Genomic DNA, 18,514 nt, shown 5'->3' on the forward strand with positions numbered 1-18,514 from the left:
TATTTACCTACACATCTTAAAATTTTCTATCCTCTTCTTCTATAGAAATATCTAAGACTACCAGAAGAGTAGTGACTCTACGCTTTGGACTCCATCTAACTATTTGGCTGAACCAAACAAGGAAAAGTTTAAAGAAAATTACATTTCCCGGATTTTTTTTCGGCGCTATGTAATTTTGATGCTAAACCAAATATTTGATGCACGTAAATTCGTGTTGTATACAGCATCAGGAATTTTTGGCAAGGCCGTTGTTTGTTGTTGAACGTATTCTCTGCAGGCTCTATACTGTTGTACAGTTGTAGAGACGCAGTTACTAGTTAGTGAGAAACTCGCGTGCGCAGCGCATGCGCCGCGGAGGACGGATTGAAAAAAAAAACTGTGGAGATTTTCAAATTAAAAACGTGTCTTTGGATTTATTTCACTGGAATATTTTGAACGTTCGAGAAAATTCCTTCAAGGATTAGAGTAAGTGGGAGAGTGTTATCTTTAAGCTTTTCGTTAGATTTTTCTTCCGCAATCTTGTTAACAAAGTAGATACCATTATCAATATGCTTGTTTTTAATCGTGCTCTTGTACTCGAGTGTTATTCTTATCAGTCCTCCATAATCTGTTTAATCGTTGATTTGCTATTATTCCTCTGTATTAAAATCGCAATCATGGAAGTTTTTTTGCAATTTTGGTTTTAATTTCTAAGCAATATGCTTGGGCTTAGGTATAAGTAGTTATAACATTGAACATAAGTCCGTACTAATACATACCTAAGTATTAGAAACTCGGAGGTGTGTCTTTCTATCTGTATATTAAGTATAATATAATATCTGTCTCCTACTGCAAAATTGTAGAATGGTTTTGATAAGTAAAAATTGACATTGGATAGTTTTTTTGAAAATGTACGGTTACCCTGGCTGATAAATATATTTTATATTGATTTAAAGAAAAGCAAAAAGGTTTTCCATTGGATCATAATCATAATCAAAAATTTTACTGTATTTTGAATTCGCTTCACATACATTATTAATCCATTTTAAATTTGGAAATAGAACTACTTAGGGTTATAGGTGATGATTCTTTAATAACTATTAAAGAAACCCTTATGCCATATAGGCGAAGACGCGAACAAAAATTATTAAATGAATATTTTATGATTCTCAAGCCAACAATAAGATATTTTACTAATACGAAGCTACATGATTTATGAATAATAATATTTATTTAAATTACGAATAAATTATTCGCGTGTCCGAACTCTAAATTGAATCTTGACACAGTTTTGTAGTGTGCCTCGCGATTTATCTATATATTTATCGTCTGTTGCTCCTACTACGTGATAACTCCACATTAAATTTAAATCGAAGTAAACTCAAGGATTCATCCTTAATGCGATCAGGCATAGCTAGCACGCCGTTGCCCAGTCGATTCTTCGGAAGAAAGTAATGGCAGTTTCTTTCCCATGTCTACATATCTTTTTCCTGAGCATGGCGCAACCCGTCGACTTGAGTTTCAGTGGACAAAGACAAGAAACTCTTTCCATAGCAACCGTTATAGCAACGGCAATTATTTTTTTTGACATTTAGTTTCTTGATTCTTTTTTTTTTATTATGGCACTTTGGCTATAAAACCATGGCCAGTGTCGATTAAATGGTGGCAAATTCAAAAAATCGACGTGTAGCAACCCTGTCTATAGCCGGAATTATAGTTTTGATCTACAAAATACGAATAATAAAAACTAAGGAACTTTATTATTCGTAGTTTGTAGATCAAAACTATAATTCCTTCTATAGACAGGGTTGCTATACATCGATTTTTTGAATTTGCGCCATTTACTCGACACTAGCCATGGTTTTATAGCCAAATGCCATAATAAAAAAATATATATATCAAGAAACTAAATGTCAAAAGCGGTTCGTCATGCTTGACTTATAGATTTTCAAAAGCGGAAGATAATCGAGATACGAAAGAAACTTTTTCTCCAAAGTTTTTCCGGTAAAACTGTCAAAATTTAGTTTCTTTCGTTTGTCTACGTGCTTGTGCTAGCTATGCAGGACAAGGTAACATTTAATCGTTAAGAAAGACTTTTTATACGCGCGAATCGTAGCAACAATTGAAGCAAACAATGCACTTGGTACCGACCTACTATACAGCTATAGCGCCTAATGACTCATATAGACCACGTGACTATCATCGTTGAAAGTACGAATTTTGTAATCGTTTGAGGTACTTTCAAGGAAATTGGTTCATAGGCCGATGGTGGGCTGATATACAGGGTGTAACAAAAATAAGTCATAATACTTTAGGGTGTGTACGTGTTCCTTGTAGAGAGTTCACTGTGAAAGTAGCAGGGCTTAAAGACCAAAAATTTTCGCTTTTCAGAGCTGCTACTTGCTTTGCGTTCGGTCGATCACGATTCACGAGTCACGACCTATTTGACACAACGCGAACAAATTAAATGAATCAATTTGTCTGGTTGTATGTTACTATAAGTGTATCTGTCTGTCTACCTCTTCACGCTTAAACCGCTAAACCAATTTTGATGAAATTGCGTTCTTTGAGTCCCGGGAAAAGACATAAGATATAGTATAGTTGTTGTTGCGAAAAAATTTTAGGTTTCCTCTTGATAAACGATTTTTGGCGCAAAGGAGTTGCAGGGATCATTATCCAGTTTACTTATATTACACGACCACTACAGTCCACAGTACATAAGGTTTGCTGAACTTATGCCCGTTTTCACCAACACCACCTAAAATTTAGGTGTCCCTTAAGCCAATATAAGGGGCACCTAACGCAAGTTTTGTTTTCACCGACGTTTAAGTGACACCTAAACCATTAGGGGACCCTTATAATTTAGGGGTTGAATTGACGACCCCGTAAAGCTTAGGTGACGTATATTTTTTAGGTTATTTTGTGAATCATCCATTGCGCCGAACAGTTAAATAAGATAAAAATGGATATTGATCACGATTTATTTGAAGATTTAGAAGCCATTGAAGATATAGAATTATTAAGTAACCGAAATTTATTTAGTCGGCCTCGTATTTACCGTAATAGATCAAAAGATTTTGTAAAATATGATGAAAAAGACTTTTTCATAAGATACAGGTTGTCAAAAAAGAGTGTTATATTTATATTGCAAAAGATTGAACATTTATTAGAATTCCACAATGACAAGTAAGTACCTATTCATTATAGTGAATCTGATAACATTGCATGATGTGTGTACCACCACCAAGGTACCTATTTATATTTACCTGTACTTGCTAAACTTTCTATTTACTAACTTATCTTTGTTTTTGCCATTACTACAGAAATAAATCTGTGGCTCCGATTAATCAACTCATTAATCAACAATGTTTTAGGATGTATAGACTGTACACATATAAAAATTCAATCACCAGGTTATTTCGTGTCCCATTTAATTATATGAACTAGATTTTTTTAAAAATTTATAAATAAATAAAATAAAATAAAAATTGTTTTATTTCTGAATAAATTTGAATCAAATATTTTCAGAATGTTGAACTACATGTTGCCTACCACCGGTTCGGGAACTAACCCGGCGAGAAGAACCGGCGTAAGAAACTCGCACGGGGCCACTTTTTAGTAAAAAAGTGGAAAATTTGTCTTTTAAAAAAATAAAATTTACAATGTAAATAACTTAATCTATACAATATGAATACACAATTGTAAGTCACATATAATAAATGTAGAAGCAGCCTTGCAAGCAGCCATCCTACTCCCAAGATGTGCTATCGTTTAGGAAATCTTTGACCGTATAGTAGGCTTTGGCACACAAACGTTCTTTAATTACTTTTTTAAATTTATTAATTGATAGATTTTGAACGTTTTCCGGGATTTTATTGTAAAGGCGTATACATTGACCTTTAAAAGATTTACTTATTTTGCTAAGTCTGATCACTGGTATTTCCAGCTTGTGCCTATTTCTAGTGTTTCTACCGTGACTATCACTATTAGTTTTAAATTTAGTTAAATTCTTTCTAACATACAATACATTATCCAAAATGTATTGAGAAGCAACAGTTAGAATACCAATTTCTTGAAACTTTTCTCTCAGAGATTCAAAAGCTGACATTTTATAAATTGAGCGTATAGCTCGCTTCTGCAGCACAAAAATTGTATTGATGTCGGCAGCGTTTCCCCATAAAAGGATACCATAAGACATTCTGCTGTGAAAATAACTAAATAAACTAGTCTTGCCGTGTCTTCATCAGAAATTTCCCTAATTTTTCTGACTGCATATGCTGCAGAACTGAGCTTACCTGCAAGATTAGCAATATGAGGACCCCACTGTAATTTACTATTTAATGTAATGCCTAAGAATATAGTGGAGTCCACCAAATTCATTTTCTCATCATTTAATAGTAAATTGGTTTTAACTTGCCTAACATTGGGCAAAGTAAATTTTAAACATTTGGTTTTCTTAGAGTTTAAAAGTAAGTTATTAACATTAAACCAATGTACTATTTTTGAGAGAGCACTATTTACCTCGTCGTAATTTGACTGCCGTCGCTTCACTTTAAAAATAAGTGAAGTGTCATCAGCAAAAAGTACTATCTCATTATCCTTAACTAGATAAGGTAAGTCATTAATGTAGATGAGAAAAAGAAATGGTCCTAAAATGGATCCCTGTGGTACACCTAATTCTATTTTGGTCCCATTGGATCTTTTACTATTAACTTCAACCCTTTGAGTCCTATTTTTGAGGTAAGAAGTCAAAAGGCTGAGTGCTGAGTCCCTTATGCCATAGTGGTGCAATTTTTTGACTAAAGTAGCATGTTCGACACAGTCAAATGCCTTAGAGAGGTCACAAAAAATACCTAAGGCATCCTGTGACTCCTCCCAAGCTTCAAATATGCTACAAAGAAGACCTATACCAGCATCCGTTGTGGAACGACCCTTAGTAAAACCGTATTGGTTATTGTGTAATAAATTATTTAAATTAAAATGTAACAGTAATTGCTGTAAAATTATTTTTTCAAATATTTTACTAAGAGTCGGTAAAATCGAAATAGGCCGGTAATTAGTCGGATCTGATTTAATTCCCGCTTTAAATAAAGGTACGACCTTACTGTGCTTCATTAAGTCAGGAAAAACACCACTCTTAATGCAGTCATTGAAAATTATTGCCAGATGAGGAGCTATGATGTCAATTATCGATTTAATAATTTTTGTAGACATGCCCCAGAGATCAGTAGTATTTTTAATATTCAACAATTTAAAGGTATCAATAATATCTCTAGGGCTAATTTCCCTAAACTTGAAATTGACATCACATTCCTTTACATTGTCTCTGAGTAGCTTTTCAGCAGCTTCTGGTGAGGAATTTAGATTTTTTGTAGTTGAGACCGGAATGTCAGCAAAAAACTTTTCAAAAACCGTCGCAACTTTATCTGTACTTAATTATAGGAGGAGATGATGCCGAACTATTCTGAAATAGAAAAGGCTATATGTCCATTAATATGCAAACAATAAGCACTGCAAATTTATTGATGACTGATGTGGTGGCACGCTGGCCTGGATCAACTCATGATGCTACCATATACCAAAGTAGTCGGAGATATTCAAAGTTTGAAGTAGGTGAATACAGAGGAAATTATTTGTTAGGAGACAGTGGATATCCATTGAAGGTAAAATAAAACTATGACTTTTTATAAATAATAGTAAAATTTTAATCATTACTTTTTTCATTTTGCACTCCAAATAAATTATTCAAAGAGAAACCTCCACCTGAAACAAATAAAAGTTTTATTAGGTAATTTATTAAAAGTTATAACTGATATGACATTATTATATATTTTACAGAGCCATCTTTTGACTCCTTATCTAAATCCTGTTACACGTGGTCAACAAAAGTATAATGATGCTCACATTAAAACAAGAAATGTAGTCGAAAGACAATATGGAGTCCTTAAAAGAAGATTTCCAGTGCTAGCAGTGGGTATCAGACTACGATTGGAAACAGCTACTCGTATCCGTGTTATGCTGGCATGTTGTGTTTTACATAACATATGTATAATTCGAAAAGAAGATGATCCAATAAAGGACGGTTCGATTCCAAATTTAGAACGTCTAATTAATGACGATCAAATTGCCCGTCCACCGATTGCCATATTTAATGATCCTGTCTATGGCTTTCAAAGAAGTCAGATGACTCAATACTTTGAAGATTGATTGAGTCAGTCTCTAACTGTATGATTATAATATTATATTTTATAACAATAAAAATAAGCATTTACCTCTAATTTGTTCCAAAATCGCAGTTTTAATTTCCACCTCCCTTGTCGCTGCTTCTATTTGTAACTGGTACAATTTTTTCTTAAATTCTAATTCCTCCCTTAATAATTGTTCCTTAAGGTCCTCCACAGTTTCCCTTTTCTTATACACATTTTGAATGCTATAGGAAACTGTAGCAGTTGCCTCGCTACGTTCATTATTATTTTGTATCTGAGGCCGCCTTCGTGACCACAGTGGAGTTCTATTTATTAAAATCTGCTTTTCTTGGGCACCCTAAGAAATAAAATAAAATATATTAATAAGCCGCGAGGTTTCCGGCCGAGTAGAATAGCATCATTCAAACTTAAAAAAGCTTATTTACCTGACCTTTCCAACCCATTGATGGACGGGTGGAGGGAGAATGTAGAACTAATTATTTACAAAATATAATATACAAAGTTTATATCTACTTACATCACCCTTAGGTTCTACAGTTAAGTTTTCATCAATATTGATGATGCCCTCTATAATATTCGGCTGGCTCTTACAAAAAGTTTCTTCTCGTGTCTGAAAAATATTTTTTTTTCATTAAGGTTATAAAATTAATAGTATTTTGTTATCATCTGTTTAAGAGTTATTTTGAAGAACGCAAATTAATATACCTCAAGCAATTTTGGTTCGACAATTGTTTGCACTTTTGGTACTTCGACTGCAGGTTCAAAATGCTCATTTTGGGTACAAATGATTTTAGGAAGTGTCTGTTCTTGTCCAGATTCAGCATCACAGTCTGGAACTCCCAACACACCTGTGCACCCTCGCCCAAGTATAGCACAAACCTGTTCCAGTACAGGGTCAATTTTTAAAATTAATGGGCCACCCCCTGTTTGACTTGTACTGTTTTTTATTTGAGCATAATATTTTTTACTTAGGTAGCCCTTAGGTTGGTGAAACGGAATGCAAGGTAGGGGATGATTTGAAGGGTCCCTTAAATTAAGGGACCCTTACTTAGGTAACCGTTTAGGTGATGTTGGTGAAAACGGGCATTAGGGCCTTAAGAGTAGGTACGGGTGCCCTAGAACATTTTTTTTTATTACTATCAAGCTAATTTTTTGTGAGTACCTTCATTTTGATAAGACGAACAACATTTTTATTTGCGAAAAATCTCGAAAGTCCTAACAGAGATAGAAAGGATTTCATACTTAGACTTGATGGTCCTAAAATATGGATTGTTCTATTTGTGACATGGATATGGGAAATGTTAATCTGAAAACATACCTAATATAATTTATTTTATTACAATTTGTACTAAAAATTAAAAATGTGCTAAGTATCTATATAATTTTTATATCTATAAAATCAAAGATAAAGATCAATTCATCGGCGATAATAACTTAATCATTCTTAAATAATATCAAAGATAAATAATGGACAAATAACAATTTAATTGTCGCATATTTTTATAGGTACATATATCTTATTAGTTTAAGTCTAGACGGAAAAAAAACTTATAAAGTGGATTGAAGATAATGAGTCTTTTGATTAGAATTTTTTATCAAAACAATATATTATATTATAAAGAATATGTTAAATTTCATTAAAAGAAATAGGAGTGCCATTAACAGATATCCCTAAAAAACTTATTAAGTAGAATGAATATAATGAGTCTTTTATTAAGAATTTTTTATCAAAACAATATTTATAGAATATTATGTTCATTAAAAGAAATAGGAGTGCCTATAACAGATATCCCTATTCTTAAGACTAAGTAAGAAAAATACAGGTTGTAAAATGTCTGTGGCCCTTATAATGAGTCCACTATGAATAAGTATAGGAGTGCTGAAAGAACTTTTTTGTGATTTGTATAGGCTAGTGGCCCACCGTCATGAGTTTGTCTATACAAAAATAAAAATAAATAATATTTACTCTTTCAGCTCTGCTACTTTCACAGTGGACTCTATTTAGTTATAAAGGGGACTCATACACACCCTAATGTATTGCTGCTTTGTTTTGTTATACCTATACATTAGAAATAATCTTTACTATCTATACTAATCTATAATAATATTCTAAAGCGGAAGAGTTTGTTACTTTGTTTGTTTGTTTGAACGCGCTAATCTTAGGAACTACTGGTCCGATTTGAAAAATTAATTCAGTGTTAGATAGCCCATTTATCGAGGAAGGCTATAGGCTATAGGCTATATTTTATTACACTAAAACTAATACAAGCGAAGAAATAGAGAAAAATGTGGAAAAAACGGGGGGAAATTACTTGAAAGGGCTTATTTGAACGCGCTAATCTCAGGAACTACTGGTCCGATTTGAAAAATTCTTTCAGTATTAGATAGCCCATTTATTGAGTAAGGCCAGGGGTCGGCAAGTAATTTTAGGTGGGGTTCGGATACTGTGGGAAATTTTTTACGAGGTCCAGAAAAAAACACACTTGTCCTATGTAGCTTAAAAATATTATTTTAATTAATAAAGGTATTACGTATACCTTATCTATGTATTAATTGGTACTTGATATAAAATACATTCCAATATTTCGCGGTCCGAGATTCGACCTTTCGCGGTCCGCATACGGACCGCGGTCCGCCTGTTGCCTACCGCTGCTATAGGCTATATTTTATCACGCTAAGACTAATAGGAGCAAAGAAATAGAGGAAAATATAGAAAAAAACGGAGGAAATTATTTGAAAGGGCACTGCTGGAGCAATTTTTCCGCTATTTGGCACAGATAAGAAGTAGACCAAGTGAAGGATCATAGGTTATTTTTTGTGTCTAAGGTGAATGCCCAAAAATGTATGGACCAAAAACCCGTAATCGATTAAAACCATTTATATGTGGCATAGTAGACTACTTATACTGTATCCCAAATACAATGTCCTTTTTGGATTAAACAATCACCAAGTACTTTAAAAACGATCGTAACTATTTGACTTTTCTTATAGGAATCTATATGATATTCAGGACGACGCGACGCGATGACTACAAACGATAATGTGGCGCTTAGTACGTCGTTAAAACATTTTTAATATAGATGTACTGTGTTGTAATTATGTATTTATGAATTTAATGTTTAAATGTTTATCACTTTTATATCTGACAGTATAGAATGTTAGTTTGGTATAGAAAATAATCTATATACAATATCGCGGGCTTCAAACCAGAAGGGCGTATAGAAAAAAATGCGTTTTTTTTTATTTCGCCAATATTTTTTATTTTTACCAATACACCTTCCCTGTTTTTTTCATAATGGTAGGTAAATTAGTTTAAAAGATATGAACAATATATTTTTAGGCGTATAATTGAAGTCACATATTTATTTTCATGCCAGAGAGACGTACAGCGGTCGTAACGACGAATGACGAATTGTGTATCAGACCACAAGGACGTATACACATACGTTAATCGATTTTTACATGACCTACCCATAAAATGTCGTGCAGTATAGGCGTATGTACATACGACTGTCAAAATGTATTTCATAACCAAAAAAAACATGCTAAAAAGACGTACGTGATGGACGTATAGAAAAAAAAAAAAAAGATTAATTATTTGAAAAATGCATTCAGACTCAGAATAAGTATCGTTAAGTGACATGAATAAATACATTTTCATATAGTATATATTTATAAAGAAGTAAAATTAAAGGAATCGCTAGATCAGAACGTAATACGTGTCTTGCAAAACTATACCATGAACATTTTTTTTAATGGCTAAAATATTTAGATCTGATGGCAATGTGTCAGGATGGGACGATACCCAAAAACCATCACTATTTTTACGAAATGCTAACCGTTCAGTCTGTATCAAGAATTCAATACCTCAAACTTTGCCTCGTGAAAATGATGATGAATTAGAATTATCTGCAACACGAGCATAAATGATTTCGTGTCTTGCAAAACTATACCATGAACATTTTTTTAATGGCTAAAATATTTAGATCTGATGGCAATGTGCCAGGTTGGGACGATACCCAAAAACCATCACTATTTTTACGAAAAGCTAACCGTTCAGTCTGTATCAAGAATTCAATACCTCAAACTTTGCCTCGTGAAAATGATGATGAATTGGAATTATCTGCAACACGAGCATCCTTTTTAAGGCATCGGTCAGGGAAAAAGAATTAGTACTATACATTTAATAGATAATAATATTTAGTCATTTAGTTTGTTATTTTTATATAGTCTGTCAAGAAAGTGAAGAAATTAAAAAGTGGCAACATCGTGGTGCCATCCCTTTCAAATCAATCTAAGAAAAAAGGGATGACACTACGATGTTGCCACTTTTTAATTTCTTGACAGACTTTCCATTTTTAAAATTATTTTAGCGGATTATGCTGTTAATTACTTTTTAATAATATAACTTACTCAAGTTTTAATTTCTGTAACGATCTTTGCAATTCACAAATGCTGATTGGGGCCAAAAAATAAATATTTTTGTTGTAATTTATAAGTGAACATTTTGATACAATGTTTTTTTCAAAGTTTGTTTGTCAAGTATTTTAAACAGGTATAAGGGCATGTTTCACCACTTCCTGATAAGTGGCGAATAGGCTATCCATCACTAAACTTGACAGATGAACTATGGAAAATCTGTCAAAAAAGTTGTGAATAGCCTATTCGGCACTTTATCAGAAAGTGGTGAAACAGGCCCTTATTGTTGTAATTTTGAGTGAAAATTATTTAGTTATTGTTTTTTTTTAAGTTTATTTGTTAAATGTTTTATTTTTTAAACAATAATATTTTGAACTATTTACGTGTATTAATTTTAGTTTCACTTCCCTTCCATAAAACCATCAAAATTAAACCTTTACGTCTGCCTTGAAACAACCCTCGGTTTTATTTTTGATAAGCTAGATGGTCGTATAATCTCAAAAAATGGAAGAAATACTGCTATAAACTATATGAAAATATATTTATTCATGTCACTTTACAATACCTATTCTGAGTTTGAATGTTTTTTTCAAATAATTAATCATTTAATTTTTTTTTACTATGCGTCCATCAGATAAAAGTATTTTGGTTTAAAAAATTACACGCGATGTTTCTAAAAATATCGAACCAAATAGAGGTAAGCGCAATATTTTGAGTATTTCAGTACTTACAATGAAAATGAGCATTTCACGGTAATAAAGAAGTACTTTCATAGTATAATGCAAGTTTTCAGTTACAGAAATGGTCTGAAAAAAAAATTGGAGAGTTTTTTCTGTCTCCTGAAAAGTAGGGGTATTGCTTATACGCCCCTCTGGCTTGAAGCCCGCGATATGTACTGTTATTTTAGGATTATTAAGTACACGATATCGGTTATATGATCGTTTTTTTAAATAAAATAAGGGGTTTAGTTGCTTTCTATCAGGCGAGCAAACGGGTCGCCTGATAGAAAGCAACTATACTGTCGCCCATGGACACTCGCAACATTAGAAGAGCTGCAAGTACGTTGCCACTTGCCGGCCTCTGAAGGTTTGCAGGTCGTATTGAAAATATAGTGACAGTTTATTTCAGAGTTTTACAGTGCGCAGCAGAAAGTTACGCAAAATACGCATGGTGGAAGACTGCCACTCATCAAGGTGATGAGATATACCATCCTCATTTTTTCGCGTGGGACGATGGCGAAAAGTTGCAGGTGGTATGATTCCGAACAATTTCTTAGAGCACCCCCGTGATATACAACCGATAGAGGATGTAGAGTGAAGCCACTTGTGATTTAGTTTATTCTTAAAATATATTATATTTGACATACTTTTTTAGGGTTCCGTACCCAAAGGGTAAAAACGGGACACTATTACTGAGAATTCGATGTCTGTCCGTCTGTCTGTCTCCAGGCTCTTACTCAAGAACCGCTATAGCTAGACTTCTGAAATCTTCACAGATTGTGTATATCTGATGCCGCTGTAACAACATATACTAAAAACTAAATAAAATTAAGATTCAAGGGAGGCTCCCATACAACAAACGTGATTTTTTGCCCTTTTTGGCTCCTAATCTATAATGGCTATATTATGTAGACACATGTTTTTTTTACGAAATCCTCACTTATGTGTGTACTTTAATATTTAATCGCAAGATTAAAAGAAAATAATTAAGGGGGGCTCCCATACAAAAAACAATTTTTCCCTACTGTCGCTCTATAACGGTACGGAACCCTTCATGCGCGAGTCCGACTCGCACTTGGCCGATTTTTTTTCTATTTAATTGTACATTATTGTCTATCAACATCGCTTTCACGAGAAATATCACAAAAACAAAGGAAATAACTAGTTGATTCGAAGTAGATACCACACTGTGTATCTCAGATTTATTTTTCCAAATTATCGGTTTCGGTTATGGTTTAGAAAAAAATGAATTGCATATTTTCAATCTACTATAAATTATGCTCTACTTTGCTGTACATAAATTATTTTAATCGACTATGGGTTTTTTTTGGGCATAGTCCTTTGTCTGTGAAATATCTAATTTACGCGGGCGAAGCCGCGCGGAACGTCTAGTCGTTGATATTAATTCAAGTTCGAGCGACTGTTTGAGAAAGCTTTTAAGTTCCACGTGTTTACCCAAAATTCTCTGTGGAAAAACCAGTGACTAAAAATTATTATGAGAATATACGCGATGAAGCGGGTACTTGGTTTTACAATAATTTATGTTATATACTTATAATTTATAAATAAATGTTTCATAAATTATTTATTAGGATTTAAAATTTTTGAAAAAACAAAAAAAAACTACAATAGTTCGCCGTCATCCTTGGTCTCGGTAGGCCTCGACGTTAAAAATACCTCAAATATTATAATATAATGTATTTTTGCAGCGCGTAGTTCCTACCTAATTTTGACTATAAAATCATGTCTAGAAGTCTTAAAATAAAATACAATATGAGTCCTAATGCAAGCAAATAGACGTGGGAGAGCCATGCTTCGGCACGAATGGTCCGGCTCGGCCGGAGAAATACCACGTTCTCACAGAAAACCGGCGTGAAACAGCGCTTGCGCTGTGTTTCGCCGAGTGAGTGAGTTTACCGGAGGCCCAATCCCCTACCCTATTCCCTTCCGTACCCTCCCCTATTCCCTTCCCTTCCCATCCCTACCCTCCCCTATTACCCTATCCCCTCTTAAAAGGCCGGCAACGCACCTGCAGCTCTTATGATGCTGCGAGTGTCCATGGGCGACGGAAGTTGCTTTCCATCAGGTGACCCGTTTGCTCGTTTGACCCCTTATTTCATAAAAAAAAAGCTTAGATACAAGAGGATAGTCTCTAGAAACAGCTTAAATAACAGAATCATCAAGCAAATCTTGATGATTCTGAATTAATACGTAATATGCTGCACGTATATTATGTCCACATACAAAGCATTAATCATTATTATTATTGCAGATAATTTTGTATGCAATTTCCATAGTTTTAAATCTTTACGCAATATTCAATAGCACCGTCCTTCGTAAATCGTAGGTTAGTAATTCATTTGAATATTTTAATATTAGGTAGGTACTTAACTTAAGTCGCCTACCATTATTTAAGTAACATTTTAATTTTACAGTATTTCAACAGCATTAGGTAATATGAGCTAATCATAGAAAATAAACAAGCCTTAATAGCTGCTTTTTGTATATTTTAAAGAGGGTTTTTACAATTTCAGATTGAACTCCGCTGTTAGGTTGACTTATCAAAAAAATCAAAACTCTTTTATTTCTGAATAAATTTAAAATATTTTCAAAATGTCCTACATGGTGCCTACCACCGGTTCGGGAACTAACCCGGCGAGAAGAACCGGCGTAAGAAACTCGCAATCACAACAGCTAATAATACTATCTTTTTTAGGGTTCCGTAGCCAGATGGCAAGAAACGGAACCCTTATAGATCCCTCATGTCTGTCTGTCTGTCTGTCCGTGCGTATGTCACAGCCACTTCTCTCCGAAACAATAAGCGCTATACTATTGAAAATTGGTAAGTAGATGTAGTCTGTGAACCGCAGTCCGCATTCTCCCCCCCTTCCCCCCTCTAACTTCTAAAGTAGGTCACGTCACAAAATCACGTTTGTTGTATTATTTAATTTTCAGTATTTTTTGTTATAGCAGCATCAGAAATACACAATCTGTAAAAATCTCAGAATTCTAGCTATAGTCAGTTATTGAGTTACATCCTGGAGACAGACAGACAGACAGACGGACAGACAGACGGACAGACATCGAAGTCTCAGTAATAGGGTCTCCCGTTTTTCCCCTTTGGGTACGGAACCCTAAAAAATGTAGATTCTATGTATAGCTAGATATTTAGTTAGAATCTAGATGATGAGATAGGTAGGTAAATTAATTTTTTTAAGAATTTTGTACGAAGCAAAAAGGTAAACAATGAACTACTTTATTTTGATGTTCATTGTCTACGAATGCTATGTCCACACTGTGCCTTTTTTTGTACATCAAGGGCATGAGTCATAGCGCAGTCAACAGCGCACGTGAGGCATGCCCGCGACGCATGCGCTCTGACCGTATCTCTTTTTTTCTGGAATTTCTTATGACGAAATAAGCCGCACATATTCTACCCAGTAAAATGTTCTCGTCGCACATTATTTTACGCATTCAATAATTGAATGCGTCAACGAACGCAACGCCAACATTGTCATTTTTGTTCAGCTGTAGCGTCTGTCAGCTTATTGTTAAACATGTGCGACGTGAACATTTTACTGGGTGAAATATCAAAATCAAAAATCAAAATCAAAAATATTTTTATTCGGAGTAATTTTTTTACAAAAACTTTACCGAACGTCGATACTACGGTGCCTACCACCGGTTCGGGAACTAACCCGGCGAGAAGAACCGGCGTAAGAAACTCGCACGGGGCCATCTTTTACTAAAAAGATGGAAAATTACAATTTAAAACATATACAGTACAACACGGTCACATTAACCTGACGCACCACTGGAATGTATATGCAAGCTTCGTAATGACGTCATCACCATGCGTCTAGTTAATTTGACTGTGTTATATAACAATATTATCACTAAGAGCTATTTACAATAGGAATTATGAAAAACTAGCTGTTGCCCGCGACTTCGTCCGCGTGGACTTCAGTTTATAGCGCGCGGTGTCAACAAAATTGGTGTCAAAAGCTTTTTAAAACCCTGGTACCTCTTAAATCAAAATACCCAAAACAGCCGTGTACTGTGCACATAATATGTTTTTTTTTACTTAATTAAACTTTTTATACCAAATTTTAAAGCTTATTTAGCGTTACACAACTTAGCTGCATAATGCATTACACAACCTTAGCTTTGCCCAATGCCCATAAACTATTTATTATTGGTAGACAGACTGTTTCTGATATCTATGTTGGTAGGTGAGTTATTTAATAACATGTATAACAATCGAAAGAATCGCAAATATTAACTCAACATGGTACCACCTCTTATAGAAATACATATGAGCAAGCGATAGCGCGATCTAGGCGACTCTTGGCGCCATCTGTTCCAGTTTTTGGAACTAACTTAATTTGAACAAATTTACGCATAAACACCCCCATACAACCCCTTTTTCCAGTAAGAAGTAGCCTATGTCCTTTCTCAGGCTTTAAACTATCTGTGTAGAAAATTTTTTGGCGCTGTTGTTTTTGAATTTGATATCTAAGTTGGTAGGTGAGTTATTACTTATTAGTTAATAACGTGTACTTATAACAATCGAAAGAATCGGAAAACGTATTTCTACAGGGTACCACCTCTTATAGAAATACTCATGAGCAAGCGATAGCGCGATCTAGGGGACTCTTGGCGCCATCTATTTTGAGTTTTTGGAACTAACTTAATTTGACCAAATTTACGCATTTTCACCCCCTTACAACCCCTTTTTCCAGTTAAAAAGTAGCCTATGTCCTTTCTCAGGCTTTAGACTATCTGTGTACAAAATTTCATTACAATCGGTTCAGTAGTTTTGGCGTGAAAGCGAGACAGACAGACAGACAGAGATACTTTCGCATTTATAATATTAGTATAGATATTCTAGTAGCCTGTAAGAACCACCCTATTCCCAAGGTGTGTTGTCGTCGATGAAATCATTGATTTTATAATAAGCTTTAGTACACAAACGTTCTTTTACTACATTTTTAAATTTATTGATAGAGAGATTTTGAACGTTTTCTGGGATTCTATTGTACAGGCGTATACACTGGCCTTTAAAAGATTTGCTGACTTTGCTAAGTCTGATCACTGGTATTTCTAATTTGTTCTTATTCCTAGTGTTAAAACAATGATTGTCGCTTTTCTTTTTGAAATTATTTAAGTTCTTTCTTACATACAGTACGTTATCCAAGACATATTGAGATGCGATGGTCAGAATATTTATTTCCTTAAACTTTTCTCTTAAGGATTCACACGATGACATCTTATAAATAGAACGTATGGCTCGCTTCTGCAGCACGAATATTGAATTAATGTCCGCTGCATTTCCCCATAGAAGGATTCCATATGACATAATGCTGTGGAAGTAACTAAAGTAAACAAGTCGCGCTGTTTCTACATCAGTTATTTCTCTGATTTTTTTAACAGCATATGCTGCAGAACTGAGCCTATCCGCTAGATTTGCAATATGCGGACCCCACTGTAATTTACTGTCTAAAGTTATACCTAGGAAAACAGTGGTGTCCACTAATTTCATTTTCTCATCATTTAATAATACATTGGTTTGTACTTGTCTAACATTTGGCAAACTGAACTTTAAACATTTCGTTTTGTTAGAATTTAATAGTAAATTATTAGCATTAAACCATTGTACTATTTTTAAGAGAGCACTATTTACCTCGTCGTAATTATATTGTTGTCGCTTCACATTAAAAATTAGTGAAGTGTCATCAGCAAAAAGTACTATCTTATGCTTATCTTTAACTAGATAAGGTAGGTCATTTATGTAAATGAGAAAAAGAAAGGGACCTAAAATAGATCCTTGTGGAACACCTAGCTTTATTTTACTACCATTAGACCTTTTAGAATTAACTTCAACTCTTTGCGTTCTATTTGCAAGGTAAGAACTTAACAGTTTTAGGGCTGTGTCCCTTATACCATAATGATACAATTTTCTGATTAATGTAGCATGTTCAACGCAATCAAATGCTTTGGATAGGTCGCAGAAGATACCAAGTGCATCCTGCGACCCCTCCCAAGCTTCAAATATACTACATAGAAGACTGATGCCTGCATCTGCAGTGGACCTACCTTTAGTAAAGCCAAATTGATTGTTATGTAACAAATTATTACAGTTAAAGTGAACTAGTAATTGATTTAGAATTATTTTTTCAAATACTTTACTAAAAGTTGGCAAAATAGATATTGGTCTGTAGTTAGCTGGGTCAGACTTAGTCCCAGCTTTGAAGAGAGGCATCACCTTGCTATGCTTCATTAGGTCAGGGAACACACCATTTTTAATACAATTATTAAAGACTAGAGCTAAGTGCGGGGCAACGATGTCAATTATAGATTTAATAACTCTTGTGGACATACCCCAGAGATCAGTTGTACTTTTAACATTTAGCGATTTGAAAGTCTTAATAATATCCCTGGAGTCGATTTCTTTAAAAATAAAATTGACATCACATTCCTTGACATTTTCTTTAAGTAACCTTTCCGCAACTTCAGGTGAGGAATTTAAGTCTTTTGTAGTTGAGATCGGAATGTCAGCAAAAAACTTCTCAAAAACTGTCGCAACCTCAAGGTCAGAGTTGACCTTTTTATCATCAATATAAAGTTCAAGTTTAGAGTTACGACAGTTGACTCTTCCAGTCTCATCTGCAATAACTTTCCAGGTGGTTTTCACTTTATTTTTAGAGTTCTTTATTTTTTCTTTTATATGGAGGGCCTTCGCAGCTTGACAGAGTTTTCTAAAAATTTTTGAATATTTCTTCACGTATATTTTAAAGGATTCACTAGTATTCATTGTTTTTTCATCATATAACTCATACAGTCTTTGCCTACTTACAATAATACCTGGAGTTGCCCAATTTCTGAAATTATTATTTTTATTATTTAAACTGACCGTTTTAGAAGTAAACACAGACTTGAATTCATTTCTCACTACTTTAAACAATGTATTAAAATCTTCATCTGGTTTATTTGACATATCTAAGCGCTGAAGACTTGAAACAAGTTTACTTCTAAATTTCTCAATACGTTTTGTATTTACAGGAATAAACTCAATCTTTTCTTCAGTATTACTATCACATTTAATGTTAAAAGAAGCTAACTGTCCACGATGATCAGAACTCAGAGCATTAATTATTTCTTTTTTACAGGGAGTAACATTTGTGTAAATAT

At 34.0% G+C, this 18,514-nt stretch overlaps 2 protein-coding genes across 2 annotated transcripts in view; one reads left to right on the forward strand and one right to left on the reverse strand.

Moving 5' to 3' along the window:
• Window positions 1-295: 295 nt before the first annotated feature.
• LOC121731894 overlaps window positions 296-18,514 on the forward strand; it is a 34,165-nt gene continuing 15,946 nt past the window's right edge. Inside the window, exon 1 of the mRNA XM_042121569.1 lies at window positions 296-465. The gene's annotated coding sequence lies outside the window, so the exon portion shown is untranslated. The remainder of the gene's footprint in view (window positions 466-18,514) is intronic.
• Window positions 5,402-8,112, reverse strand: LOC121731875. The gene is made up of 6 exons (XM_042121549.1): window positions 8,107-8,112; window positions 6,891-7,163; window positions 6,703-6,795; window positions 6,252-6,522; window positions 5,711-5,742; window positions 5,402-5,443 (listed from the first exon to the last, which is right to left on the reverse strand). Exons 1-6 carry the CDS (start codon window positions 8,110-8,112, stop codon window positions 5,402-5,404), a joined length of 717 nt encoding a protein of 238 aa, XP_041977483.1.

This window comes from Aricia agestis, chromosome 11 (genome assembly GCF_905147365.1).
Source record: "Aricia agestis chromosome 11, ilAriAges1.1, whole genome shotgun sequence".
In the NCBI taxonomy this organism is placed as follows: Eukaryota; Metazoa; Arthropoda; class Insecta; order Lepidoptera; family Lycaenidae; genus Aricia; species Aricia agestis.